Source organism: Natrix helvetica (assembly GCF_964273705.1).
Source record: "Natrix helvetica genome assembly, chromosome: 5".
Lineage (NCBI taxonomy): Eukaryota > Metazoa > Chordata > Lepidosauria > Squamata > Natricidae > Natrix > Natrix helvetica.
In genome coordinates this window covers 101,466,959-101,490,196 of record NC_138551.1, presented here as the reverse complement: position 1 = coordinate 101,490,196, position 23,238 = coordinate 101,466,959, and the positions used below count along the sequence as shown (strand labels likewise).

At 44.7% G+C, this 23,238-nt stretch overlaps 1 protein-coding gene and 1 long non-coding RNA gene across 2 annotated transcripts in view; both read left to right on the top strand.

Moving 5' to 3' along the window:
* LOC309393822 overlaps window positions 1-10,423 on the top strand; it is an 11,781-nt gene extending 1,358 nt beyond the window's left edge. Inside the window, exons 2-3 of the long non-coding RNA XR_014175643.1 lie at window positions 7,810-7,940; window positions 10,227-10,423. This is a non-coding gene — a long non-coding RNA (uncharacterized lncRNA). The remainder of the gene's footprint in view (window positions 1-7,809; window positions 7,941-10,226) is intronic.
* Window positions 10,424-15,436: 5,013 nt separating this feature from the next.
* The window catches only part of LRMDA (leucine rich melanocyte differentiation associated), a 1,009,412-nt gene continuing 1,001,610 nt past the window's right edge, over window positions 15,437-23,238 (top strand). The window contains 1 exon segment of the mRNA XM_081955714.1: window positions 15,437-15,717. Coding sequence (XP_081811840.1) covers window positions 15,688-15,717 — 30 coding nt within the window. The 5' untranslated portion in view covers window positions 15,437-15,687.

Here is a 23,238-nt window from a genome sequence, read left to right as displayed (position 1 = left end):
TTCATGCAGTTGGAAGACAATCTGAGAAATTCAATCTCTTTTCGTCCAATTGCGGGAACGCGAGGGGGCGATCCTATTGTTCTTAAAAAAACCAAAAACCATCCCCGGTGGTTTTTAATTTTATTTTTGAGCTCGCACAGTAAGGCCAGGTGTGCACGGGCGGGAGGAAAGTTTTGAAGTCCCAGGTGGGGGAAAAGTATTTTCAAGCACACAAACGCTGCATCGCCATTGAGGATATGATGCGGATGGAAACAGGTTTTAAGCGGTGCAAATCTTTGCAAAAAATAATTCAGATTATGCAGACGATTCTTCCTTATGCGCGGTCTCTGGGAGTCTCTTCCCTCCCCCAAACCCCAAATCCTAGGCGCCCTGAAAAAAATAATTCCACCTAAGTGGATTTGTCACTCGGGACTGCATTTCGGTGACATGCCAAATAATTTACATCCGCGCTCATCAGGGCTGTCCAGGAGAATGATGAATCTTTTGTTGAGTTGCAGAAAGGAAGAAGGGGGAGAAGAAGTACAGAATGATCTATAATGATGTAATATATACATTAAAAGGGTGTCTGGATGCTCCGAGTTTTGCTAAAAATGTAAAAAGGGCCCTTCCTTTTTTGATTGATAACAGGGCTTGCTGTTTTTCTGCGCAAGCTGTCACGGGCTGACACAATGGTTGAATTATTAGGGCAGAGAAGGGCAACCATAAATTTCCCGCGTCAGGCAAAAAACTCTCTTTATTGTCTCTATGATGGATTGGCCTCCGCACTAGACACCAAATACTCCGTATCACCCTTAAATGGGAACACATTTTTCGTGGCCATAATTCATGTTTTTTAAATAGAAAGTTTGAAATGCCTGCCTATATTTCAACGGCCTGACATATTTATGAATCACTCCCTGCATGCAAATATAATTATTTAAAGCGCCAAGGCTGACATATGGGCTGGCGATGGACTAAAGGCTGTTAGCGGAGTGACTTTCTTTTAATCCTCTAAATTGAAAAGTAGGGACAGGCGAGGAGAAGGGGGAGAGAGAGAGGAAGGGGGCGGACGGGCTTTACCTGTCTTGGCAGTTCAAGACAGACAGAGGAAAAGTTTGGGCTACTTTCGCCCAGGCTCTTAAGGGAACGGAATTCCCGCGGGATTCGGGGTTGCAGATGAAAAAAGGGGGCGGAGGGGGCAGGGAGAGGGAGGGAGTCTTCTTTTTTAAAAGTTTTTTTTATTTTGCCCTTTCAAATTCATTCATAGATATACATTCTTATCATTGTTATTTAACATTTGTCTATTCATCATTAGTCTCTATGCTCATTTTTATACACATACATATAATACAGTTTGGGTCACTTTCTTGCCACCCCGTGCCTCCATCTTATTTTGCAACAACCTTACTCCTTCCATCTTCTCAACCTCCCTTCTCTACCTTCTTTTTTCCTCCTCTCCTTCCTCCTTTCTTCTTCCCCTCTCCTCTCTTCTCCTCTTTCTTACCCTCTCTCCTTCTCTTAATTCCCCACCCTTACTTTCTATGCTTTACCCTTTCTTCTTTTCCCTCCTCATCCCCCGAGAGGGGTCTACTTAGGATCAACCACTCGGTTAAGGAATGGGGTGTTCAACTTGGTCTCAGCTTTGGCCTTTACAAGCCACCATTCGTGGTTTGTCTAAAAAGCACCCTAAAATTCTGCCAAAGCTCCCAATTCTTCTTCTCCGCCTGTCCAGAGCGCTGATCTCTTGGGAAAGCCACGAAGCCGGGGGAGGGAAGGGGGGGAGGAGGGAATTCTCTCCGGGTTGGGGGGGGACCTTCCCGCTTCTTTGAGGGGAGGTGTGATGGGGGGGGAGAGAGAGAGAGATAGAAGCGAAGAAGCTGGAAGAGACGACACGTCAATTCCCCCTTTGGCCGCGGCTGAAAATCGCCCAGGCCCCAGGAAAATGGGGGTTGCGTCGTGGGATTGCGCACAATCCTAACACCCTCCCCGGGGGCAGGATCATTCCCAAACGGGGAACTTTGCAAAGAGGCGGAGAAGGAGGAATCTAGCCGTTGTCGAGGAGTGGTCAATCCCCCGATACCCACCCTCGGGAGACAGACAGACAGACACACACAGAGGATGTCCGAAGCGTTCTGTCTCTCCCCCCCCATTGGCCGGGTCTGTGGCCCCCAAAGCAGGCACCCTTCGGCCGTCTCAGCCGCCCTTGCCTCTGCCGGGCATGGGTTGGCACGGGCTGGCGTGCGATTCTGGGCTGCGATTCCATAATCGTGCCAACGCCAGCCGGGAATGGCCATTCGTGCTTGGGGAGACCGGGAAAGCAAGCGTTTGGGGGGGGGGGGGACACAAGCCGAAGCACTCGAACTTCTGACCATCGGCGCCCCCGGGACTCCAAGAACCCTCCCCCCACCGGGCCGAAACCGAGCGCGCAGCTGAGCCCGGCAGCCTCCGCCGCCATACTTCCGCCCTAGGTTGAGTCTGGAAGGAAGTCTCCCCCGGGCCCTAACGCCCGCTTTTTTAGGCTCAAGCTGGCGGGGGGGGGGGGCGGACCGAAGAGGAAACTACGCGGTGGCCTTGGGCGCTGCGGGAGACAAACCGGGACTTTGTTTTTTCCCGGCTGGAAGCTGCAACTTGCTTGAAGCCAACTTTCCTTCCTGATATGGCGGCCCGCTGCCTCCTTAGGAATGGAGGGCCCGACCAATAAGCTTTCATTTAATCCAAAATGATTTTTTTAAAAAAACCAAATTAATAAATTATATTATTGTACTTGAAATGACGCTCTGTTTGAGGTGGCCAGAATTATTGTTGTTGTTGTTGTTGTTGTTGTTATTAATCTTTGGTGAGATTCACAGCCTTTGAGGCTGGTTGGTAGCTCAACAGCTCGAGTCCTAACGAAGGGTTACGAAAGGTAACGTCGGAGGATAGAAGTTGTTCAAAGTAGGGTGGTTTTTTGTAGAGTCAGAATGTTCAAGTCAGGTAAATTGAGAATTTTCAGATAGGGAGGTAGCCCTTTAGGTATTGCTCCAAGGGCTCCAATTACAATTGGGACAACACATGATTTCTTTTTCCACAGTTGCTCAACCTCAATTTGCAAGTCCCGGTATTTTGTGATTTTTTTCTTGCTGTTTATCTTCAATTCGTGCATCACCAGATATTGCAATGTCAATGAACCATACTTTTTCCTTTTCAATTATTGCTATGTCAGGTGTGTTGTAGGCCAAGTGCCTGTCAGTCTGGATTCTGAAGTCCCACAAGATTTTGCCTTTCTTGTTATCTAAAACCTTCTCAACCTGATGGTCCCAGTGGTTTTTGCTGTACTCAAATCCAAACTTTTGGCACAATTTCCAGTGAATAATCTTAGCAATGCGGTCATGGCATTGTAGGTAGTCAGTTTGTGAAATTTTGCTGCACCTGCTGATCAAGTGGTCGACTGTCTCGTCTTTCTCATTACAGAGGCGACATTTGCTGTTGGTGGTAACATGTTGAATTTTTGCCTTCATGCAGTTTGTGGCTAAGGCTTGTTCTTGAGCTGCCAAAATAAAGCCTTCTGTTTCTTTTTTCAGTATTCCTTATCTTAACCAGTTCCAAGTTAGTTTTTGGTCAGCTTTGCCTTCAAGTATTGGCCATGCATAGTTTTGCTTTTCCAATTTTCAGCTCGCTTCTCAATTTCTTATATTTCTTTCTTATATTCAGCTATTAACTTAGTTGTCTTCAAAAGGCCTCCTTCATTTACTTCCTTAATCATTGGTTCTTCACTTTTCTGGATGTAATCATTCAAGCTGTGTCTTTCTTCATCCACAGTCTGCTTTACTTGGAGGAGTCCTCGACCACCCTCTGCTCTTGGTAGATACAATCGGTCAACATCACTTTTAGGGTGCAAAGCATGATTCATTGTCATAAGCTTCCTTGTTTTTCTGTCCAAATTGTCCAACTCCATCTGGGTCCAGTCAATTATTCCTGCAGAGTATCGAATTACAGGTATAGCCCAGGTATTTATGGCTTTTATGAAGTTTCCTCCACTCAGTTTGGACTTTAATATCTTGTGAATTCGTTGAATGTACTTGGCTGAGGTTAATTCCTTGACTTTATTATGCATTAAGTCAGAGGCCTCTAAAATCCCCAAGTATTTGTAGCCTTCTTCTGGTTTTACTGCCTTTATGATTTCTCCATTCTCAAGTTGTATTCCATCATCTTCTAGGACCTTGCCTGCTTTGGTTGCCATTGTTGCACATTTGTCAATTCCAATTCCAATTCATTGAAGTTTCCATGAATTTTTGTATGTTGCTGCTGATGCCAAAGATTTTCAGGCATTTCTTGATCTAGCTGTGGGGAATGGAATCAAACACTTTCTTATAGTCTATCCAAGCCATGAACAGCTTGGTTTGTCTTTTCTTTGAATTTATTGTTGTTGTTGTTGTTGTTGTTGTTGTTGTTGTTGTTGATATTTACTTTATTCATTAAACATGAAACTCAACTGAATATTTAAAAATATATCACAAATATAATTGGCACTGATGTATTTGTTGTTGTTGTTGTTACTATTATTCATCACTGGAGCCTCCGCTGCCAAGTAGCTGATTGGCGGTTGGATCGGCCACGGCGGCAATAGGCAGCAACAAGCACCGCCACCTAGAACAGCTGATCAGCAGTATTCCGGGAGGCCAATTCAATGTCCAATCAGCTGCTCGGCAGTGAAGGTTCCAGTGTTCCCCAGCGACAGCGGTGACACGTGGGGAGGGCAAACGATGCTGCACCCCTCCCTCCCCTCTGCCCTAATATTTGCTCTAAGATACACCAACATTCCCACCCACTTTTTAGGGGGTGGGAAGTGTGTCTTATAGACCGGAAAATATTGTACATCTTTCCCACTGTCTCTTTTACAGCCTGAGAAGCTAGGAAAGTTCCCTCTTGAGCTTCTTTCTCACCCATTCTTTAGCCTTGAGCTAAGCCAGAGGTCAACAACCTGCAGTTCTGGAGCCGCATGTGGCTCTTTCATCCTTCTGCTGTGGCTCCCTGTCACTGGTTGGCGCCACAATTTTGAGAGGAGCTTTTGGTGGAGGGGAGGGCAGCACAGTGTGCCAGGAGAAGACTCTAGGCCAGTGATGGCGAACCTATGGCACGCATACCACAAGCGGCATGCGGAGCCATTTGTCAGGGCACGTGAGGCGCTGCCCTGTCAGCTGGCCAGCGCGCATGCGCGCGCTGGCCATCTGAGTTCACCTTTTTAAAAGCTATTTTTCACCTTCCCCAGGCTCCAGAGTCTTTATAGGAGCCTGGGGAGGGCGAAAAGAGCCCCCCCGCCCCCCCGGAGGCTTCAGGGACTGTCCGGAAGCCTTCGAAACGCTTAAAACCACCCTCCGAGCAAACCGGAATGGGGGGGTCATGCGTTGTGCACGCATGCGCACTGGGGGGGGGTCACGCGTTGCATTATGGGTGCGGCACGCCCGCACCCCCCCCCCTGTGCTCCCCCGACTTGTGGCACGCGAGCCAAAAAAGGTTCACCATCGCTACTCTAGGCCAAGGGTTCGGTTTTCCAGTCGGCTCCACAATTGATAGGGCTATGACAGGTAGAGGAAAAAGGAGGCCACACTAGGAGGAGACTCTATGGTGGGGGAACTGAACTTCCGGTCAGCTTCAGAATTGAACTTCCGGTAGAAAAAAATGAGCAAGGAGATAAAAAAAACTCTGGATACTGACAACAAAGTGAGTGTGGTTGGTAATGGCAAGAGTGGAATATGGAAAGGGGAGATGGATGGATTGGAACTACCCCAGACTTCAAAGCACAGAAGAAGAAAATAGGGAAAAATTGACGAAGATAAGGAGAGAAATCCTGATAGAAGCACTAGCGATAACCAAAGATAAGCTGATGGAAAGAGCAGATGTTGGGTTTCAAGCTTTTGTGTGATACGAAAGGAACAGCATGTTGCCAAGGGAGGTTTATACAAGATTTATTAAGAAAGTAACTAGAACATTAATGTTACAAATGGCAAGAGATATAAGACCGTACTATTGCTGGAGGGATACAGGTTGATGCAATGAAAATGTATAATAAAAATTAAGCTAAATTTACTTTACTAGTAGTATGTATAAAATGAAGCGACAATAGCTATAGTTAAATAATGATTAATAATGATAACAATACCTATAGATATATTAGTTTGATAATATGAGATTTTATATAAACAACACATGGAGATTATGAGAGGAGGTTTAAAAGCTTTATCTAGAATATGTTATAAAGATGTGATTGGATGATTTTAGGATGATTTAATGGAATGTTATCATATAATCTTATTCTAGATTTTGAATATATATAAAAGGACGTAAAAACAATTATAGTCAAATTAAGGTCGAGATATAATAATTGTGATATAGATGAATAGAGGTGAATTTAAAATATGTGATTTGATATGAAAAGCAGGTGGTGATTATGGAAGAGATACATGGAAATACTGTAACCAACTGACACACTTTCTACAATTTGTAATGGAAGATGGTTTTTTTTATTTTTATTTTTATGTTTGTTTTTCCTTGTTCAAAAACAAATTTAAAAAATTTTTTTTTTAAAAAGAATTGAACTTCCGGTTAGGACCTTTGTGGCTCCCGGTGTTTCCTTTTCTGTGGGAAACAGGTCCGAATGGCTCTTTGAGTGTTTAAGGTTGCCAACCCCTGAACTAAGCCATCCCTTATCTGAGCATTCAGGTAAGACAGCATCTCTTCCCTCCTCTCCCAAGGTCTTTCTTCCGTACCATTTATGCCATGTGCGTGAACCCTTCACAGTTATTCCCTCAACCAGGCTGTTCAGTGGATTTGGACAGATACAGAATTGTGTTGGTTAAAGTTGTTTCTTTTACCTGTTTGCAACCCCCTCCCAATCGGCTAGATTGGAGGATAGTGTGATATCCAGGAAGTCTTTGACATACAACCGTTTGAATGGAGAACTATAAAGGCTAAAGATGAATGCCGATACAGAAGGCTATATAATTACTTTATATTGTTATGTATGTCTTGTTTTTTTCTTTTTTCTTTTTTTTTTGTGTGTTTTTTTCTTCCTGTTTTTAAAGGTAAAAATGTTTAATAAAAACCATTAAAAAAAAGGACTAACTGCATGCATTCCAGGAGGGGGAAGAATATCATCTCTCTAAGCCAACTGGTAGTGCTAGGCATAAATGCTTCATCCTGTCTCAAACATGTGCTTTTGAGTTTGAATATCTATGGCAATCGTTGCACGCCAAAAGCGTGCAGGCGCCCCTGCACCCATAATGCAATGCGCACATGACACACACCCTGCGCCCGTCCCCCGCACATTCACGTGCGACCCCCCTGTGTACACCCCACTCCTGCACATGCACATGTGACCCTCCCCGTGCTCCCTGCGCCTGTGCCCCCCCGCCTATTTTTGGCTTTCAGGTTGGTACAGGAAGCCTTCTAGGTTCAAAATATTGTGGGGGGCACAAACCTCGTTTTGGGCCTGAAAGGCCTTCTGCACCAACCTGGAAGCCAAAATGGGGCACAGATGCACTGCGTGAGGCCCCAAAATTCAATGCAAGCATCCCCCCATGCATGCGCTTGCTCGTCTCCCGCATGCGTCCTGCCCCTGCACATGCGCGACAGAGACCCAAAGACCAGCCGGCCAGTGGGAGGCGCACGTGCATGAGCAGTGGAGCTGGGCTGGGGCGATGGCTGGCATACCCACAGAGAGGGCTCTGCGTGTCACCTATGCCATAGATTCCCCATCACGAGTCTATGGAGATTCTCAGTCATCCAGGTCAGGGTTGTCCCATAGGTGCTTTTTTCAAGAGGCAACTGGACTTTCTGGTTTTTCTTTTGAAGATGTCTCTCTTCTCATCAGCAGCTTCTTCAGCTCTGAGTTTGAAGTTCCAGGAGAAAGCCTCTTCGCACAATCAAGCTTTCTTCTATCTACGCCCTAAGGCCATTTCTTCCTTTCAACCTACAGAGCTGTGGTGAGATTTAATTATTTTTGGCAAAAGGGGCAGGATCTGGATTGTCTTGGCTGTTCCCAGAAGCTAAGCAGGTTCAGATCTGATTAATAGTTGTATGGGTGCCACCAGGGAATCTTAGGCCACAAGCCAGTCCTAGCAAAAAAAAAGCAATGCCAAACCACACCTATCCTATTGCCAAGAACACTCCAAGGCTGTTGCTTGTTTAATCCCAGGAGTCAGAATTAATTCAAGGTCATTTTAGTGCCTAAATAGCAAACAAAGTCGAAGTGACTTCTGGAACTGGAGCAGGAAGCACTTATGCCTTGTTAAGAGCCTTCTAATGACAGTTAACTGATGCAACTGCACCATTTGACCAATCACAGCCGAGCAAAAGGAAGTTGATTCATTTTGCGGTCTTCATTAAAAAAAAAATGTTGCTATGACTTTGATGGGCAACGTAAGAGTCCAAAAAGGGAAAAAAAAACAGGGGGAGGGGAACCCTTCCAAGAATTGAGAAACTTCTAGAGGAGGAGGACACAAAATCCTCACCGGGACAGAAGAAGGAAGCGAGCTCTATTTCACTTGTCAAAGCTGCTTCCTGCCCATGGGAGCTGATTTTGAAACACATGCTGTGCAAGCACAGAGAATTACAGTAGAAAAGGCAGCGTTGGCTATTAATAGAAATTCTGAGGATTATCATTTTTGTACGTCGTTCTGTGCTTTTAATCGTCCGCCTTTGGTTGAATATATTTTTTTAATGTAAAAGGGTTCAAATAGCAAACTATTCGCTGCTTGGCTAAGCTAGCTATTGTAAGGCATAGAAGCCAATAGTCTTTTAGTTCTAGAAATCTTGTTTTCCTAAAATAAGGCAAGATGGTAAGGTGCCCATGATGGTTTGATTGTTGCTGGTTTATATTTTAGCTCTGTTTCCCCAAAGTGGCTTTCTGACTTGCCCAGAACCTCACGTTTCTTTCAGATTGAAATAGAATTTACTCACCCTATGCAGGACTTCCTTCCTTCCTTCCTTCCTTCCTTCCTTCCTTCCTTCCTTCCTTCCTTCCTTCCTTCCTTCCCTTTTCCTTCTAATTTCTTCTTCCATCCCCTCTTTCCTTATTTTTTCCTCCCTTGCTCTCTTCCCATTTTCCTTTCATTTTCTTTATCTTTCATATTTTCCTTTCTCCTTTCCTGTCCCTTCTTGCATGCTGAAATGGAAAAGAGGAAACATTTCTCCTTTTGTTTTGTTTTTACTTTCGATAGCCTTCTGGCAGCCAAAACGAGTCTTCGGGATGGGGTGGGCACACCCTGTTTTCACTATCAGAAGTACTGCGGGCCGGTCCTTTGCTATTTCCAGGCCAGCCCCCCGGGTCAGATCTAAGCACTTCGTGGGTCAGATTTGGCCTGCGAGCCTTGAGTTTGACACCCCTGGTGTATATGCATGCCAATTGTGGGATCCTTGATGCTCTCTGAACTTGTTTTCTTACAGACACACTCACCCTATGCAGGACTTCCTTCCTTCCTCCCTCCCTTCCTTCTTTTCTCTTCCTTCCTTTCCTTCCTTCCTTCTTTCCTTCCATCCCCTTCCTTTCTTTCTTCCCCTTCCTTCCTCTTCCTTTCTTTCCTCCAACCCTTTGTCCCCCCTTCCTTCCCATTTGTCCCTCTGTCCTTCCTTCCCCTCTCTCCCCTCCTTCCTTCCTTCCTTTTTTCCTTCCTTCCTTCCTTCCCTCCCTCCCTTCCCTTCCCTTCTGTTCCCTTCCCTTACTAATATGTATGCTGCCCATTGATTCTGATACTTTAAGAATAAAAAGTTTTAATAGGAAGAATTGTGTTCTTGGGAATGGATCAAAAGTGATCAGTGGAAGGCAAACCTTCAGGAGGAAGATATAACATGTACCATATACATAGCCTTAGTAGAAAAAGTATATTTTTTGGCTTTTTACAGCGACTGATATCACTCTCAACTATGATATGGTAGCAACAGAGAGTGTAGCAGAGAACAGACTAACTTCTTCTCTAGCAAACTACTATAATGATGCAAACCATAATGGACACACAGTGCATGTGTGTTCTCAATGATAGAAATATGGCCTTGGGGTCTTCCCCAAAAAATTTTCTATGTCAAGATTAGAAATTTTAACATGAAAATCTTGAATATAATCTCAACATTACTGTCAGGTCTGCAGCCATCTTTTCTTTTGGATCTTTGGCCTGCCACACTATTATTCTTCTATGCATTTTCTATTGTGGGAAAATGGGAGGGGGGATTGTACGGAGTTATATATTATGTAGCCATAACAAAATTCTTTCTAGAAAGCCAAGGTCATCCTTTGTCTCTGCACCTGACCGGAATTGGATGGGTGGAACTGCCAGCATGGCAGTGGGAGATTGGACCATGTGATGGACTTGTGGGTGTGGGAGCAGGATCTTGAACTTTCATCTGGGTGGGGAAAACCGGGAAGCTTTCAGATTCGGGTTTTTCCAGATGTGCCAACATGGCTCTCTTAATAAACTGGAACTTTGAGGAATACTTTGCCTTGGACAAACCTCTGATTTACTTTTGGATGTTATTTGGAACCGTGACAATTTCATTGGGTGACGTTATTAAAACCTGTAGGGCAAATGCAAGACATAATAGACAAGAAATCAAAATAGTTGTAGGGTACATCCTTTCCAAGAATGCAAAACTGCCATGTTGCAGATTGCCGAGGACCAAGTCATTAGGGAGTTGAGTGGGCCTCCATAGAGTTTTTTTTACTACTGGTTCTCTGGGCGTGGCTTGGTGGGCATGGCAGGGGAAGGATACTGCAAAATCTCAATTCCCTCCCCACTCCTTGGGGCAAGGATATTGCAAAATCCCCATTCCCTCCCCACTCCTGGGGCAAGGATATTGCAAAATCCCCATTCCCTCCCCACTCCTGGGGCAAGGATATTGCAAAATCCCCATTCCCTCCCCACTCCTGGGGCAAGGATATTGCAAAATCCCCATTCCCTCCCCACTCCTGGGGCAAGGATATTGCAAAATCCCCATTCCCTCCCCACTCCTGGGGCAAGGATATTGCAAAATCCCCATTCCCTCCCCACTCCTGGGGCAAGGATATTGCAAAATCCCCATTCCCTCCCCACTCCTGGGGGAAGGATATTGCAAAATCCCCATTCCTTCCCCACTCCTGGGGGAAGGATATTGCAAAATCCCCATTCCCTCCCCACTCCTGGGGCAAGGATATTGCAAAATCCCCATTCCCTCCCCACTCCTGGGGGAAGGATATTGCAAAATCTCCATTCCCTCCCCACTCCTGGGGCAAGGATACTGCAAAACCCCCATTCCCAACCCCTCTGGGGCCAGCCAGAGGTGGTATTTGGCAGTTCTCCGAACTACTCAAAATTTCCGCTACCAGTTCTCCAGAACCTGTCAGAACCTGCTGAATTTCATCCCTCAGCTCTTCCCTGGGAAATAAAGAAACAACATAGCTTGGAATCTTTGACATGCAAGAAAAGGATGAAGGTGACCAGCTTTAGCAGTTGGAACATGGAACACAGAATCACAAAGTTGGAAGGGACCTTGGAGATCATCTAGTCCAACCCCCTGCTTGAGCAGAAGACACTGGCCTATATCATTTCAGAGAAAGAGCTGTCCTGTGTCTTTTTGAAAGCCTCCAGTGTTGGGAGCACCCACAACTTCTGGAGGTTCCACTGCCTAATTGTCCTCATTGTCAGGAAATTTCGCCTTAGTTCTAGGTTGATTTTCTCCTTGATTAGTTTCCATTCATTGCTTCTCATCTTGCCTTCTGGTGCAATTAATTTCTCATTAATTTCAATTCAGTTCACAGGGTTTATCTTACAGTTATAAAGATAAGCACTTTGGTTTGGCAAGATTCCTGTACCTAGGCGAGCAGCAATAAAAAAACGATTCTGAAATAACTCCTGTTGTCGTTCTTGGTTCCTTTTGGGCCTGACAGGTTGCCTGTATGTCATATGTCAAGATCAGTTCTTAGAATGGAAAGAAGGCCTTATTAGCCATTCCCTTGAAGTTCATAGTGAAAAAACTGTCCATGGAAAAAATCAAATGGAAGTGATTTTTTCTAGAAATATTATGAAAAGCAGCATCTCAGGAAGGAACCATTAAAAGTTTTAGAAATTCTACTTTACATGCAATATTAAATGTAAATCCAGCATGAATCCATATCCTGAAATAAAAGAATCTGTCCATGACACACTTGCAGGGAAATGGTTATTAATGCTTGGTTATATTTTTCCTCTCTCAGTGCATAGAATATGCACATTAATTCATCTTCTACTTTGCTGCCTTTCTCAAATATTATTCACTCTGCTTTATCTATAATTTATCTACAAATGAAAGCGATGACAAATACAATTCCTAAATATAGTGTTTGTGTGTCCCCCCCCCCCTTTTTAATGCAGAGTACTTCTAAGAACTGATTAAAATGTCTGCACTCCTTCTAAGGAGTCCTATAATAAACTCTTTTATTTATAGTCTGAGAAATTGGAGGCCTTACTTGAAACTAGGGTAATATACAGATTTATCTCCCAGAAAAACAAAAAAATAATTTCGATTGAATATGTTGAACAATCAAGGACTAATGTATGTACAAGTTAATCTAAAACAAAAATGACAAATTAAAGGCAAATCACAGTCTGTTTATAATGTAAAACAGTTGTTGACAAGGTAGATGAATAAATATTGTTTTTATTTCCTTTGTAAGAGTTTTTCTTTTTACTGAAAATTCAAATAAGACTATGGCTTAGTCAGAAATCAAATAATAAAGCAGAGATCTGATACGCATTTTGAACTGGTGCAGAGTCTGTTGGTGATATTGCCTTAGTTGAGAATTGATGGTTGTTCATGGACAAAACCAAGACAAGTTTTGATTGTAACAGTTGTCAGTTTCAGTGGTTTCTTCCCTCCTGTCACATGCAAAAGAAAAAAAAAAGTACTGTGTCACTTGAGGGGAATATGATATTTTTACATAACTGGGGCCTTTTAGACGGCTTTGGTTGTAATATATTGAGAGAAGATGCCAAGGGAGGAAAGGTACAATTTTGCTCAATCCAGTGTCATTTCCGGGCGCGTCCATGTAGTTAATTTATTTATTTATTCAATTTTTATCCTGCCTTTATTACTTTATAAATCACTCAAGGTGACGAATATACATAATACTCCTTCCTCCTTCTATTTTTCTCACAACAGCCCTGTGAGGGGGGTTGGACTGAGAGTGAGTGACTGGCCCAAAGATTCCCAGCTAGCTTTCACAGCTAAGGCAGGACTAGAACTCAGTCTCCTGGTGATTGGCTCAGTTTCCTAGCTAGCTTTCATAGCTAAGGTGGACTAGAACTCACAGTCTCCTGGTGATTGGCTCAAAGTTTCCCAGCTAGCTTTCATACGTAAGGCAGGACTAGAGCTCCCAGTCTCCTGGTGATTGGCTCAAAGTTTCCCAGCTAGTTTTCATGGCCAAGATGGGACTAGAACTCACAATCTCCTGGTTTCTAGCTTTACATTTTAGGCACTATATCAAAGTAGGGTAATTTTCTTAATAAGAGTTAGGGAAACTCTGCTATCTTTTCTACTTCTTCAGGTAGTCCTTGACTTACGACCCCAAGATTTCTCTTGTTAACTGAGACCTTTCTGAAATGGGTTTTGCCCCATTTTACGAACTTTCTTGCCACAGTTGTTAAGTGAATCACTGCAGTTGTTAAGCTACTAACATGGATATTAAGTAATTCTGGTTTCTCTACTGACTTTGCTTGTCAGATGGTCACAAAAGGGGACTGCCTGATCCTGGGACACTTCAACCATCATAAATAGGTGTCATTTGTCCAAATTCTGATCATGTGACCATAGGGATGCCGCAACGGTTGTGGGGTTCTTTTCAGTGCTGTTGTAGCTTTGAGCAGTCACCACACAACCTGTTGTAAGTCGAGGACTACCTACACGCTGTCTTACAAGAGGTGGTCACCCATCCATCTATAAAGCAAGACTCAGCCTTCTTAGCATCCAATCCCAGGCAAGGTTGGGCAGCAGATGTCAAGAGAAGGCAGCCAATCAGCAGACTGGGAATTCCATTGTGGCTCCCATGAACACTTCTCCTCTTCCTCTCCTCCTCTTCCATTCCTCTTCCTTCTCTTTCTCACAGTATCCCAGCTTGTCGCTGCTCCCTACTGTAGGGAGGCGAAGGCCAGAAACATCTGGATTCCTGGCACAGGGCTTTTGCAAGCCTCCTCTATCCATAGACCCGTGATGGCGAACCTATGGCATGCGTCCCACAGGGAGCATGCAGAGCCCTCTGTGGGCATACCAGCCGTCACCCCAGCCCAGCTCCACCCCACATGTGCACGCGCCTCAAGCCAGTTGGGTCTTTGGGTCTCTGCCACGCATGGAGCGCTCACATTGTATTTTGGGGCCTTGTGCAGACCCCCGCGCCCCATCTTGGCTTTCAGGTTGGTGCAGGAGGCCTTCCAGACCCCAAATGGGGCATGGGGGGACACATGGATACCCCCCTGTGCCCGGCTTTGGCTTCCAGGTAGGTGCAGGTCTCCCAGGAAAGCCTCCTGCGCCAACCTAGAAGCCAAAAATGGATGGGGGATAGGGCGGGGCACATGCGTGGGGGGTGGGGTGCATGCAGGAGGGGGTTGTGCACACATTGCATTATTGGCACATGATGACAAACAGGTTAGCCACCACTGCCTTAGACTGTGCGCGATACCACCACTTCCTGTACTTTGGACCGGTATATTATGAGCCCTTCGGCAGGTGAACTTGAGTTGAGTTTGACAGAAAGAAGCCGCCAGATGTTTTTCTTCCTCTTTGCAAGACAGTGGTCCTTAACTTACAACCACAATTATTGAGCCCCAAATTTCTGCTGTTGAAACATTTGTTCAGTGAGTTTTGCCCCCCGTTTTACGACCTCTCTTGCCAGGGTTGCTAAGTGAATTGCTGCAGTTGATCAGTTAATCACCTGGTTAAGGGAATCTGGCTTTCCCCTGGACTTGGCTTGTCGCAAAAGGGGATCATGTGACCCTGGGACACTGCAATGGTCATAAGTATGAAACAGTTGCCAAGCATCTGAATTTTGATCCCGTGAGCCTAGGGATGCTGCAACGGTCCTAAGTGCAAAAAACGGTCCTGAGTCGCTTTTTTCATCGCCGTTGTAATTTTGAATGGTCTTAACGTCCATTCTTATTGCCCGGATCAGTCACCATTCACAATCACTCCATGCACACGCTAGGTTTTTTTGCCTTTTTCTTTCTTTTTTCGTTTCTGTTATAGTTTTGCACCAGTGAGGTTAAAATCAATTTGTTGCATTTAAGTACAATGACAATAAAGATTATACTTCTTCAGATTGGCAGTCCTCAAACTTTTGAAAAGTTTGAGAGGGGGTCTTGGAAGTGAAAAATGGGTGTGGGGGGAAAAGAGGCAGGCGTCTCCATCTTTACCCCACCCCGGCTGTGCCTGGACGGAGCCCCCCTGAGGCCAGCCCCCGGCCCTCTTCCCGGAGCTCCCCCAACCCGGAAGGTCCCTGGCCTGTCCCGCAGCGAAGCGCCGCGCCCGCCCGGCTGAGCAAGCCGCCTAGCGCCGGCAGCAGCAACTCTTCCGCCTGGCGATCAGCTGACCGCCTTCAGGAAGCGGCATCCCGGAGGGGCTTCAGCCAGGAGGACCCTCGCAGCTGGCTGGCCGGCCGCGCCCCTCGCCCCGCCCCGCCCCACCGGCCGCTCCGACAGCCCTACCGTCCTTGGCCCGAGCGCAGGCAGCGCAGGCATGGCCGGGCGGCTGGTGAACGGGACACAAGTAAGTGCCTTCGCCCGGCCCACGCTGGCTCCTCGCTCAGCCTGGCCTCTCCTCTTCCTCTCCCTTTCCTCTTTCTCCTTCTCTTCTTCCTCTCCCTCTCTCTCTCCTCCTCCTTTGCTCCTTCTTCTCTTCCTCTCCTCCTCCTCCTCCTTCCTTCATCTGCTCCTTTTCCTCTTCCTCTCCCTCCTCTCCTCCTTTCTTCCTCACCTCCTTCTCCTTTTCCTCTTCTTCTTTCTCGCCTCTTCTCCCCTTCCTCCTCTTCCTCTCCTCCGCCTTTGCTCCTTTCCTCTTCCTCCCCACCTCCTTTTCCTCTCCTTCTTTCTCTCCCCCTCTCTCTTTCCTCCTCATTTTTTCCTCTCCTCCTCTTTTCCTCCTTTACCTCTCCTTTCCACCTCCTCCTCTCCCTTTCCTCCTCCTCTCCTCCTGCTTTACCTCTCCTTTCCTCCTTTTCCTCCCCTCCTCCTCTTTTTCACCCGCCTCTGGCTGCTCCCGAGGCGCACGTGCGCTCCCAAACTTTCCCTTGGCGCCGCCCCTTTTCCCTCAGCCGCGCTTTTCCACGCCCCCCCCCCCCCGTTTCCTCGCTCCCTCGCGGGGTTCAACCTGCTGGGCGCGAGGAAAAGGCGGCGAAGGGGGAAATCAAGGAGTTTCCCCGAACAGCTGCGGTCAGTTTGGACTCGCGCACGCGCTCTCCGCTCCTGGATTTTCTTGGCTACGAAGGCCATCCAGACGTTCCTCTCCTCCTCCACAAAGCATCGGTTGAGAAACCCTTCGGGGAGTCTGGTCACACTTAAACGATGGTTCGTTTAGTGACCGTTCAAAGTTGCAGTGGCAGTGGAAAAAAGAGGCTGACGACAGGTTTTTTCCTCTCTCTTACGACGGCTGCAACGTCCCCAGGATCACCCGATTTATACTGAGACGCATGGCAACTGACTCACATATATGACGGTTGCAATGTGTGTGTGTGGGGGGGGTCACCTGATCTCTTTGCTACCTTCTGATGAGCCAAATCAAAGGGGAAGCCGAATTTGCTTAACAACCGTGCTACTAACTTAACAACGGCAATGACTCACTTAACATTGACTCACTGTGGCGGGGAAGATCGTAAAATAGGTCAAAACTCACTTAATGTCTGTCTCAGCACACAGAAATTTTGGGCTCAGTTACGGTCATAAGTCAAGGACTAACTATATGGCATTCCAGGAGGGGGGAGAAGAATACCAACTGGTAGTGCTAGGCATAAATGCATAACTCTGGCAAGAAAGGTCACAAAATGAGGCAAAACAACAAATGGCCACATAAATTTTGAGGTGAGTTGTGGTCGTATGTTGAAGACTACCTATAGTTCTTAGAGAGAGTGGTTTTTCGAAGTGGAATAGGAATGGAAATATTCTTTATTGGCCATGTGTGATTGGCGACACAAGGAATTTGTCTCCAGTAGAATCTCCCAATTGTATCTACAAACAACTTTCCAACCTGAAATACTTCAGTTAGTTAAAGCCAGTTGCCCCCTGCTAAAACTTTGTTCCCACGCCAAAATATTTATTTATATTTCATACTAGCCAATAACCTGGCATTGTCCAGGTATTTATTTATAGGGGGGAAATGTCCGGACCAAATGCAATTTCTAATGTTGGATTTTCCCCCTTAGCAGAGGGAGCCCCCTCGTGGAGTACTGTGAAGCTGTTACCATGGCAACTCCACTGCGCTGTACAGTAGAAGCCATTTTACGGCAGTACAGTAGAAGCCCCTTTAAGGCACAACAGGCTGTATCTTAACAGAACATACACCTTGAGGGGTGTTAGGGGTGTCTTACCCCCCCAGTATTTGTTTCCAGAGAGTAAGTCATCTGTATACCAAGTTCGGTTGAAATTGCTCGAGGCGTTCCAGTGTTATGCTGGAACACACATACACACACACACACACACACACACACGTTTTTATATATATAGATTTCTTTACCTTCCCATCTCCCTCAGAGAGGGGATCTGGCCAGCATACAATATAATCAATGAAATTAATGTTAACATCAGGAATGATTTAAGGTTAAAAAGTTTTAAATTAAAAAAATAATAACATTGTAACGTTTCCATTACGATTTCCAATATTGACGATGCGGTTAAATTGCTTGCCTGTTGATTTCGGGATGAAAGTGAGATTTCAACTACAATCCTGCAATAATCCTTGATTGATGGCTGCCTAATATGTCCAGGTAGCTCTTAACTTACAACTTCTTAGTTTAGTCACTGGTCAAAGTTGCAACCGCACTGAAAAAACAACAACGTATGATTGGTTGCAGCATCCCCAGGGTCATGTGATCGCAATTCAGATGCTTGGCAACTGACTCCTATTTATGACGGTTGCAGTGTCCCCTTTTGCGACCTATTGACGAGTAAAGTCAAAGGGAAAGCCAGGTTTCCTTAACAATAACTGCGCTACCAACTTAACAACTGCAACTGGTTCACTTAACGGTGGCACGAAAGTTCACAAAATGGGGCAAAACCCAATGACTATCTTGCTTAGCAATGGAAATGTGGGGGTCAACTGTAGTCACAAGTCGAGGACTATCTGTAGTGGGGTTGGTTTAGGACTTTTCTGAGGTCAGTGAATATCCTAGAATATTCATGATCTGTAAGCTGGAGTCTTGGTGGTGGCACAGTGGTTAGAATACAGCATTGCAGGCTAATTCTGCTGACTGCCATCAGTTCAATCCTGACCAGCTCAAGGTTTTCTCAGCCTTCCATCCTTCCAAGGTGGGTAAAATGAGGAGCCAGATTGTTGGGGGCAAGAGGCTGAGTCTGTAAGCTGCTTAGAGAGGGCTGTAAAAGAACTAAGAAGCAGTATATAAGTCTTAAGTGCTATTGCCTCAGCCTCCCATCTTTCCAAGGTCAGTAAAATGAGGACCCAGATTGTTGGGGGAAAGAGGCTGACTCTCTAAACTGCTTAGAGAGGGCTGTAAAGCCCTGTGAAGTGGTATATAAGCCTAAGTGTTATTGCTATTTTGTTACACTAGCAAGTCACTTCTGGGAAGCGGCTCAGGTCAATTATGAATGTTAATGTGGTTTTAAGGCACGATGTTTGCAAAACAACTATTGTGCTACTCTTACAACATGACAGCTTGGTGTAAGTTGCTTTTTGTTGCTCTCCAAAGGTAATGTATTGCCTCTCTTTAAGTGTCACATTCAATAGCATTCTGTTCAGTGGTTTCTTCTCTAAGAATAAGAATACATTTCTAAATTATTCTAAATGCATTATAATGCCTTGGTAAGGCCACACTTGGAATACTGCATCCAGTTTTGGTTGCCACGATGTAAAAAAGATGTGGAGACTCTAGAAAGAGTGCAGAGAAGAGCAAGAAAGATGATTAGGGGACTGGAGGCTAAAACATATGAAGAACAGTTGCAGGAACTGGGTATGTCTGGTTTAATGTAAAGAAGGACTAGGGGTGACATGATAGCAGTGTTCCACAACTGGGAAGGGCTGCCACAAAGAAGAGGGAGTCAAGCTATTCTCCAAAGCACCTGAGGGCAGGACAAGAAGAAATGGATGGAAACTAATCAAGGAGAGAAGTAACCTAGAACTAAGGAGAAATTTCTTGACATTTAGAACAATTAATCAGTGGAGCAACTTGCCTCCAGAAGTTGTGAATGCCCCAACACTGGAAGTCTTTAAGAAGATGTTGGACAACCACTTGTCTGAAGTGGTGTAGGGTTTCCTGCCTAAGCAGAGGGGTGAACTAGAAGACCTTCAAGTCCCTTCCAACTCTGTTATTCTAAATTCTAAAAACTCACACTTTTTAATATCTGCAGGTAGCCCTCAATTTATATTGGGAGCAGAATTTCCACTGCTAAGCAAGACAACTGTTGAAGTGAATTTGCATCTGATTTTTGGAACCATTCTTATACTTTCATGGTTGTTAAGTGAATGACTGCAGTTGTTAAGTGAATCACATTGTCTTGACAGGAATCCAACATCACTCTTGTCACTTTGCTTGTGGGAAGCTGGCTGGGAAGAGGGTGATCACATGATCCCAGTTGTAAATTTATGCCGGTTGCCAAGCATCTGAATTTAGATCACGTCACTCAGAGGATACTCTTTTTTTTTAAACAAAGTTTTATTGGTTTTTTAATATTTTACAAAGGGAAAAGGTATGGGAAAGGTTACAAATTTTGGCAGCCGCGAAATGCGGTAGGTGCACCCCCCCTCCAAACTCATAGTGTACATTTGCATAGAATTCAAATATTACATAATAGCATATAATCAGTGTGGTAAATTCAATTGGTAATTTCGGTCAGTTTATATCACATGGATTTTCTTACTTATTTGTGTGATCTGAGCTTTCTTGATGTCACCCCATCTCCCCCAGTTGGCAGTGCTCCGGCCCCTCTCGTGTCTTGTACATCTATTGAAGTGTCTTCTGGTTTTTCTAGGAGTAGTTTATTTTTTTCCATAAAGGCCTGCGCCTCTATGGATGTATTAATTCTAACTCTTGTCTCCTCCCAGAATATAAGCATACCTTCAGGCAGTAACCATCGAAACCACACCCCCTTCTGGTATAGTTTATTTGCGAATTGCGAATAAAATTTTCTTTTCTCCCTCACTTTCTTGGGGATCTGTTTCAAAATGGTTATCTCCTTATCTTTGTATGTCAAGGCTTGCCCCCTTTGTGCATTCAGGATTTCATCTCTTGTGCTTTTCCTAAGAAATTTAATGTGTACCTCCCTGGGGACATTGTGTGTTCTAGCATACGCTGAGTTCACTCTATAGGCCAGGTCTATTTCCCACCCCATCTGTTGTTTTTCCTTCTGAATATACTCAGCCAAAATGGTTGTCATGATGTCCCTTATGTTTTCATCATCTGTCTCCATCACATTCTGAAATCTAAGATAAAAAGACATTCTCTCAAACTCTATTTTCATTTGTTGGGTGTCAAGTTCTTTGTTTCCCCTCTGCACACCCTCTATTCCCCCCTTCATCTCAGCCGCCCCATCTTCCAAAAGATCCAGTCTCTGTGAGTTCTTATTAATTTTATCCTGGTTCTCTTTAATTTCTTCTTTCATCTCCTTCAATTGTCTCTTTATTTCCTCTTGTCCCTGTAGAAGTTGTTGAAGCATTTGATGAAGCTCCAGGTCCGTAGAGTTAGGTTGCTTGAAGGCTGTTAACGTTGATTGTGTGCTAGGACTGGAGGTTGCAGATGTTGGGGCAGAGGCAGCAAAGCCTGACTTTCCAGGAGGTGGTCTTTTAGATGCCATTGTTTATAAAATAAAGAGTCCAGTCAGTATAAAGAAGAATCAGTCAGAGAGATGGAACAGCCAAGAGAGTCCAGGAGGCAGAGAGTCCAGGCACAGGGGAGTTCTCTAATCACCCTGGCAAAAGAGCAGTCGTTTTTCACTCCAGGGGGTTCAGAAGTAAACAATCCACAAGAGAATTATCCAGGTAGCAGGGAGACAAAGACCGGAAGCCTGAAGCTAAAAAGTGGAGTCAAGTTTCACATTTCATGAAGACAACGGAAGTGTGCCATCTTGCCCTGCCAGCTTCGGGTATTGAGGCAACAAATAAAGTTTTCAAAATTCAAAGTTCCCAGGGCTTCCAGATCTCATTGTCTTAAACCTTAAAAGTTTAAATCTGAAAATCCATTTAATAGGGGTGTGACATCTTTGGTTTGGCTCTCCCCCTCCTCCTTCCCTTGGGGCTGAGAGCTCACTTGTTTCCAGCCGCTTGTCCAAGGGGGGGGAAAATCCCCCTCCCCTCCAGCCGCACCTCTCCAAATCAAACCAAAAGTTCAAGTTTGCACAGCTGACAGATTTTAAAGTTGGTAATAGGAACGAAGGGAGTCTACACCTCACCGCTCCGCCGCCGCATCCTACTGAGAGGATACTCTGATGGCCTTAAGTGTGAGAACTGGTCATAAGTGTGAAGACCAGTGACAAATCATTTTCCCCATTGTTGCTGTAACTTAGCACGGTGGCTAAATAAATGCTTGTAATTTGATGACTATCTGTACTCTTCTTTATAAAAGAGTCAGGGTCCGTCAATCTTAAGATATTTTGGTAGTCTTGTGCCTGTTGGTAGCCGTTAAGATGGCAATTTGTGGGTTAACAAGGCTCTTCCTTCTTTAATCTCTTTTCAGACAGCCTTTGAATCAACATGATGGGGACAGAGGTTGTTTGCCCACACTTAGGGATGGGGGAGTAATTCTTGTCTGCTTTCAGATCTACAGTAAACTTTAAAATTCCTAACATGTAAATTAGCCTTCGGTGTTTTCTCCTTTTACCTACATATTTATGGTACTGATAAATAAAAATAAACAGCAGAGTCTGCTCAGTAACCAAACAGTCCGGGGGTTGAAGAGTTTCTTGCACAAACTTACATTTCAACAGTGAACAAAAAAGTTCATAGGATCTTTATTTCCTTAACTAGCTGATAACCCAGCGTTGTCTGGGTATTTATTTATAGGGGGAAAATGTCTGGACCAAATGTAATTTCTAATTTTGGATTTTCCCCCTTACCAGAGGGAGCCCCCTGTGGAGTACTATGAATCTGTTACCATGGCAACTCCACTGCTCTGCACAGTAGAAGCCATTTTATGGCAGTACAGTAGAAGCCATTTTAAGGCACAACAGACTGTATCTTAACAGAACTCACACCCTGAGGGGTTTTAGGGGTGTCTTACCACCACAGTATTTGTCTCCAGAGAGTAAGTCATCTGTGTACCAAGTTTGGTTGAAGTTGCTCAAGTCGTTCCAGAGTTATGCTGGAAAACACACACACACACAAACACACATGTGAATATTCCGTGATTTCCCTACAAAGCAGAATTTTATGTACTGTCATATGTCTTCATGATGAAAACATGATGCTTTCTTTCCCAAGCTCATAATGGTTTTGTACGTATGGATTGCTTTCTGTCCATTACTAAGGGTCAATGGCAACATTTTGCTTAAAGAAGTAATAGAAAGTTGATAAAAGTAAAAAACAATAAATAATTAGTAGGACTGGTTATAATGGATTGTATAGGCAATAAAGCAAAAATTGGCCACACAGATATTGAATCCTATTTGGTCAGCTAACAGCAACTATATGTAAAGTCTGAATGATCAGGAAATTTAATTAATATGTGGGGGTAATGAAACATAGCCATATCTTTTTATAAATTGGGCAGTGCAACATTACATGTTGAAAATCTAGACAGCATCCTAAAAAGCAGAGACATCACCTTGCCAACAAAAGTGTATATAGTCAAGGCTATGATTTTCCCAGTTGCAATATATGGCTGTGAAAGTTGGACCATAAGAAAGGCTGAGTGCCAAAGAATTGAGTCCTTTGAACTATGGTGCTGGAGAAGACTGCGAGTCCCTTGGACTGCAAAGCAATCCAACCAGTCAGTCCTAGAGGAGATCCACCTTGACTGTTCTTTAGAAGGCCAGATCCTGAAGAGGAAACTCAAATAATTTGGCCACCAAATGAGAAGGAAGGACTCACTAGAGAAGAGCCTAATGCTGGGAAAGATTGAGGGCAAAAGAA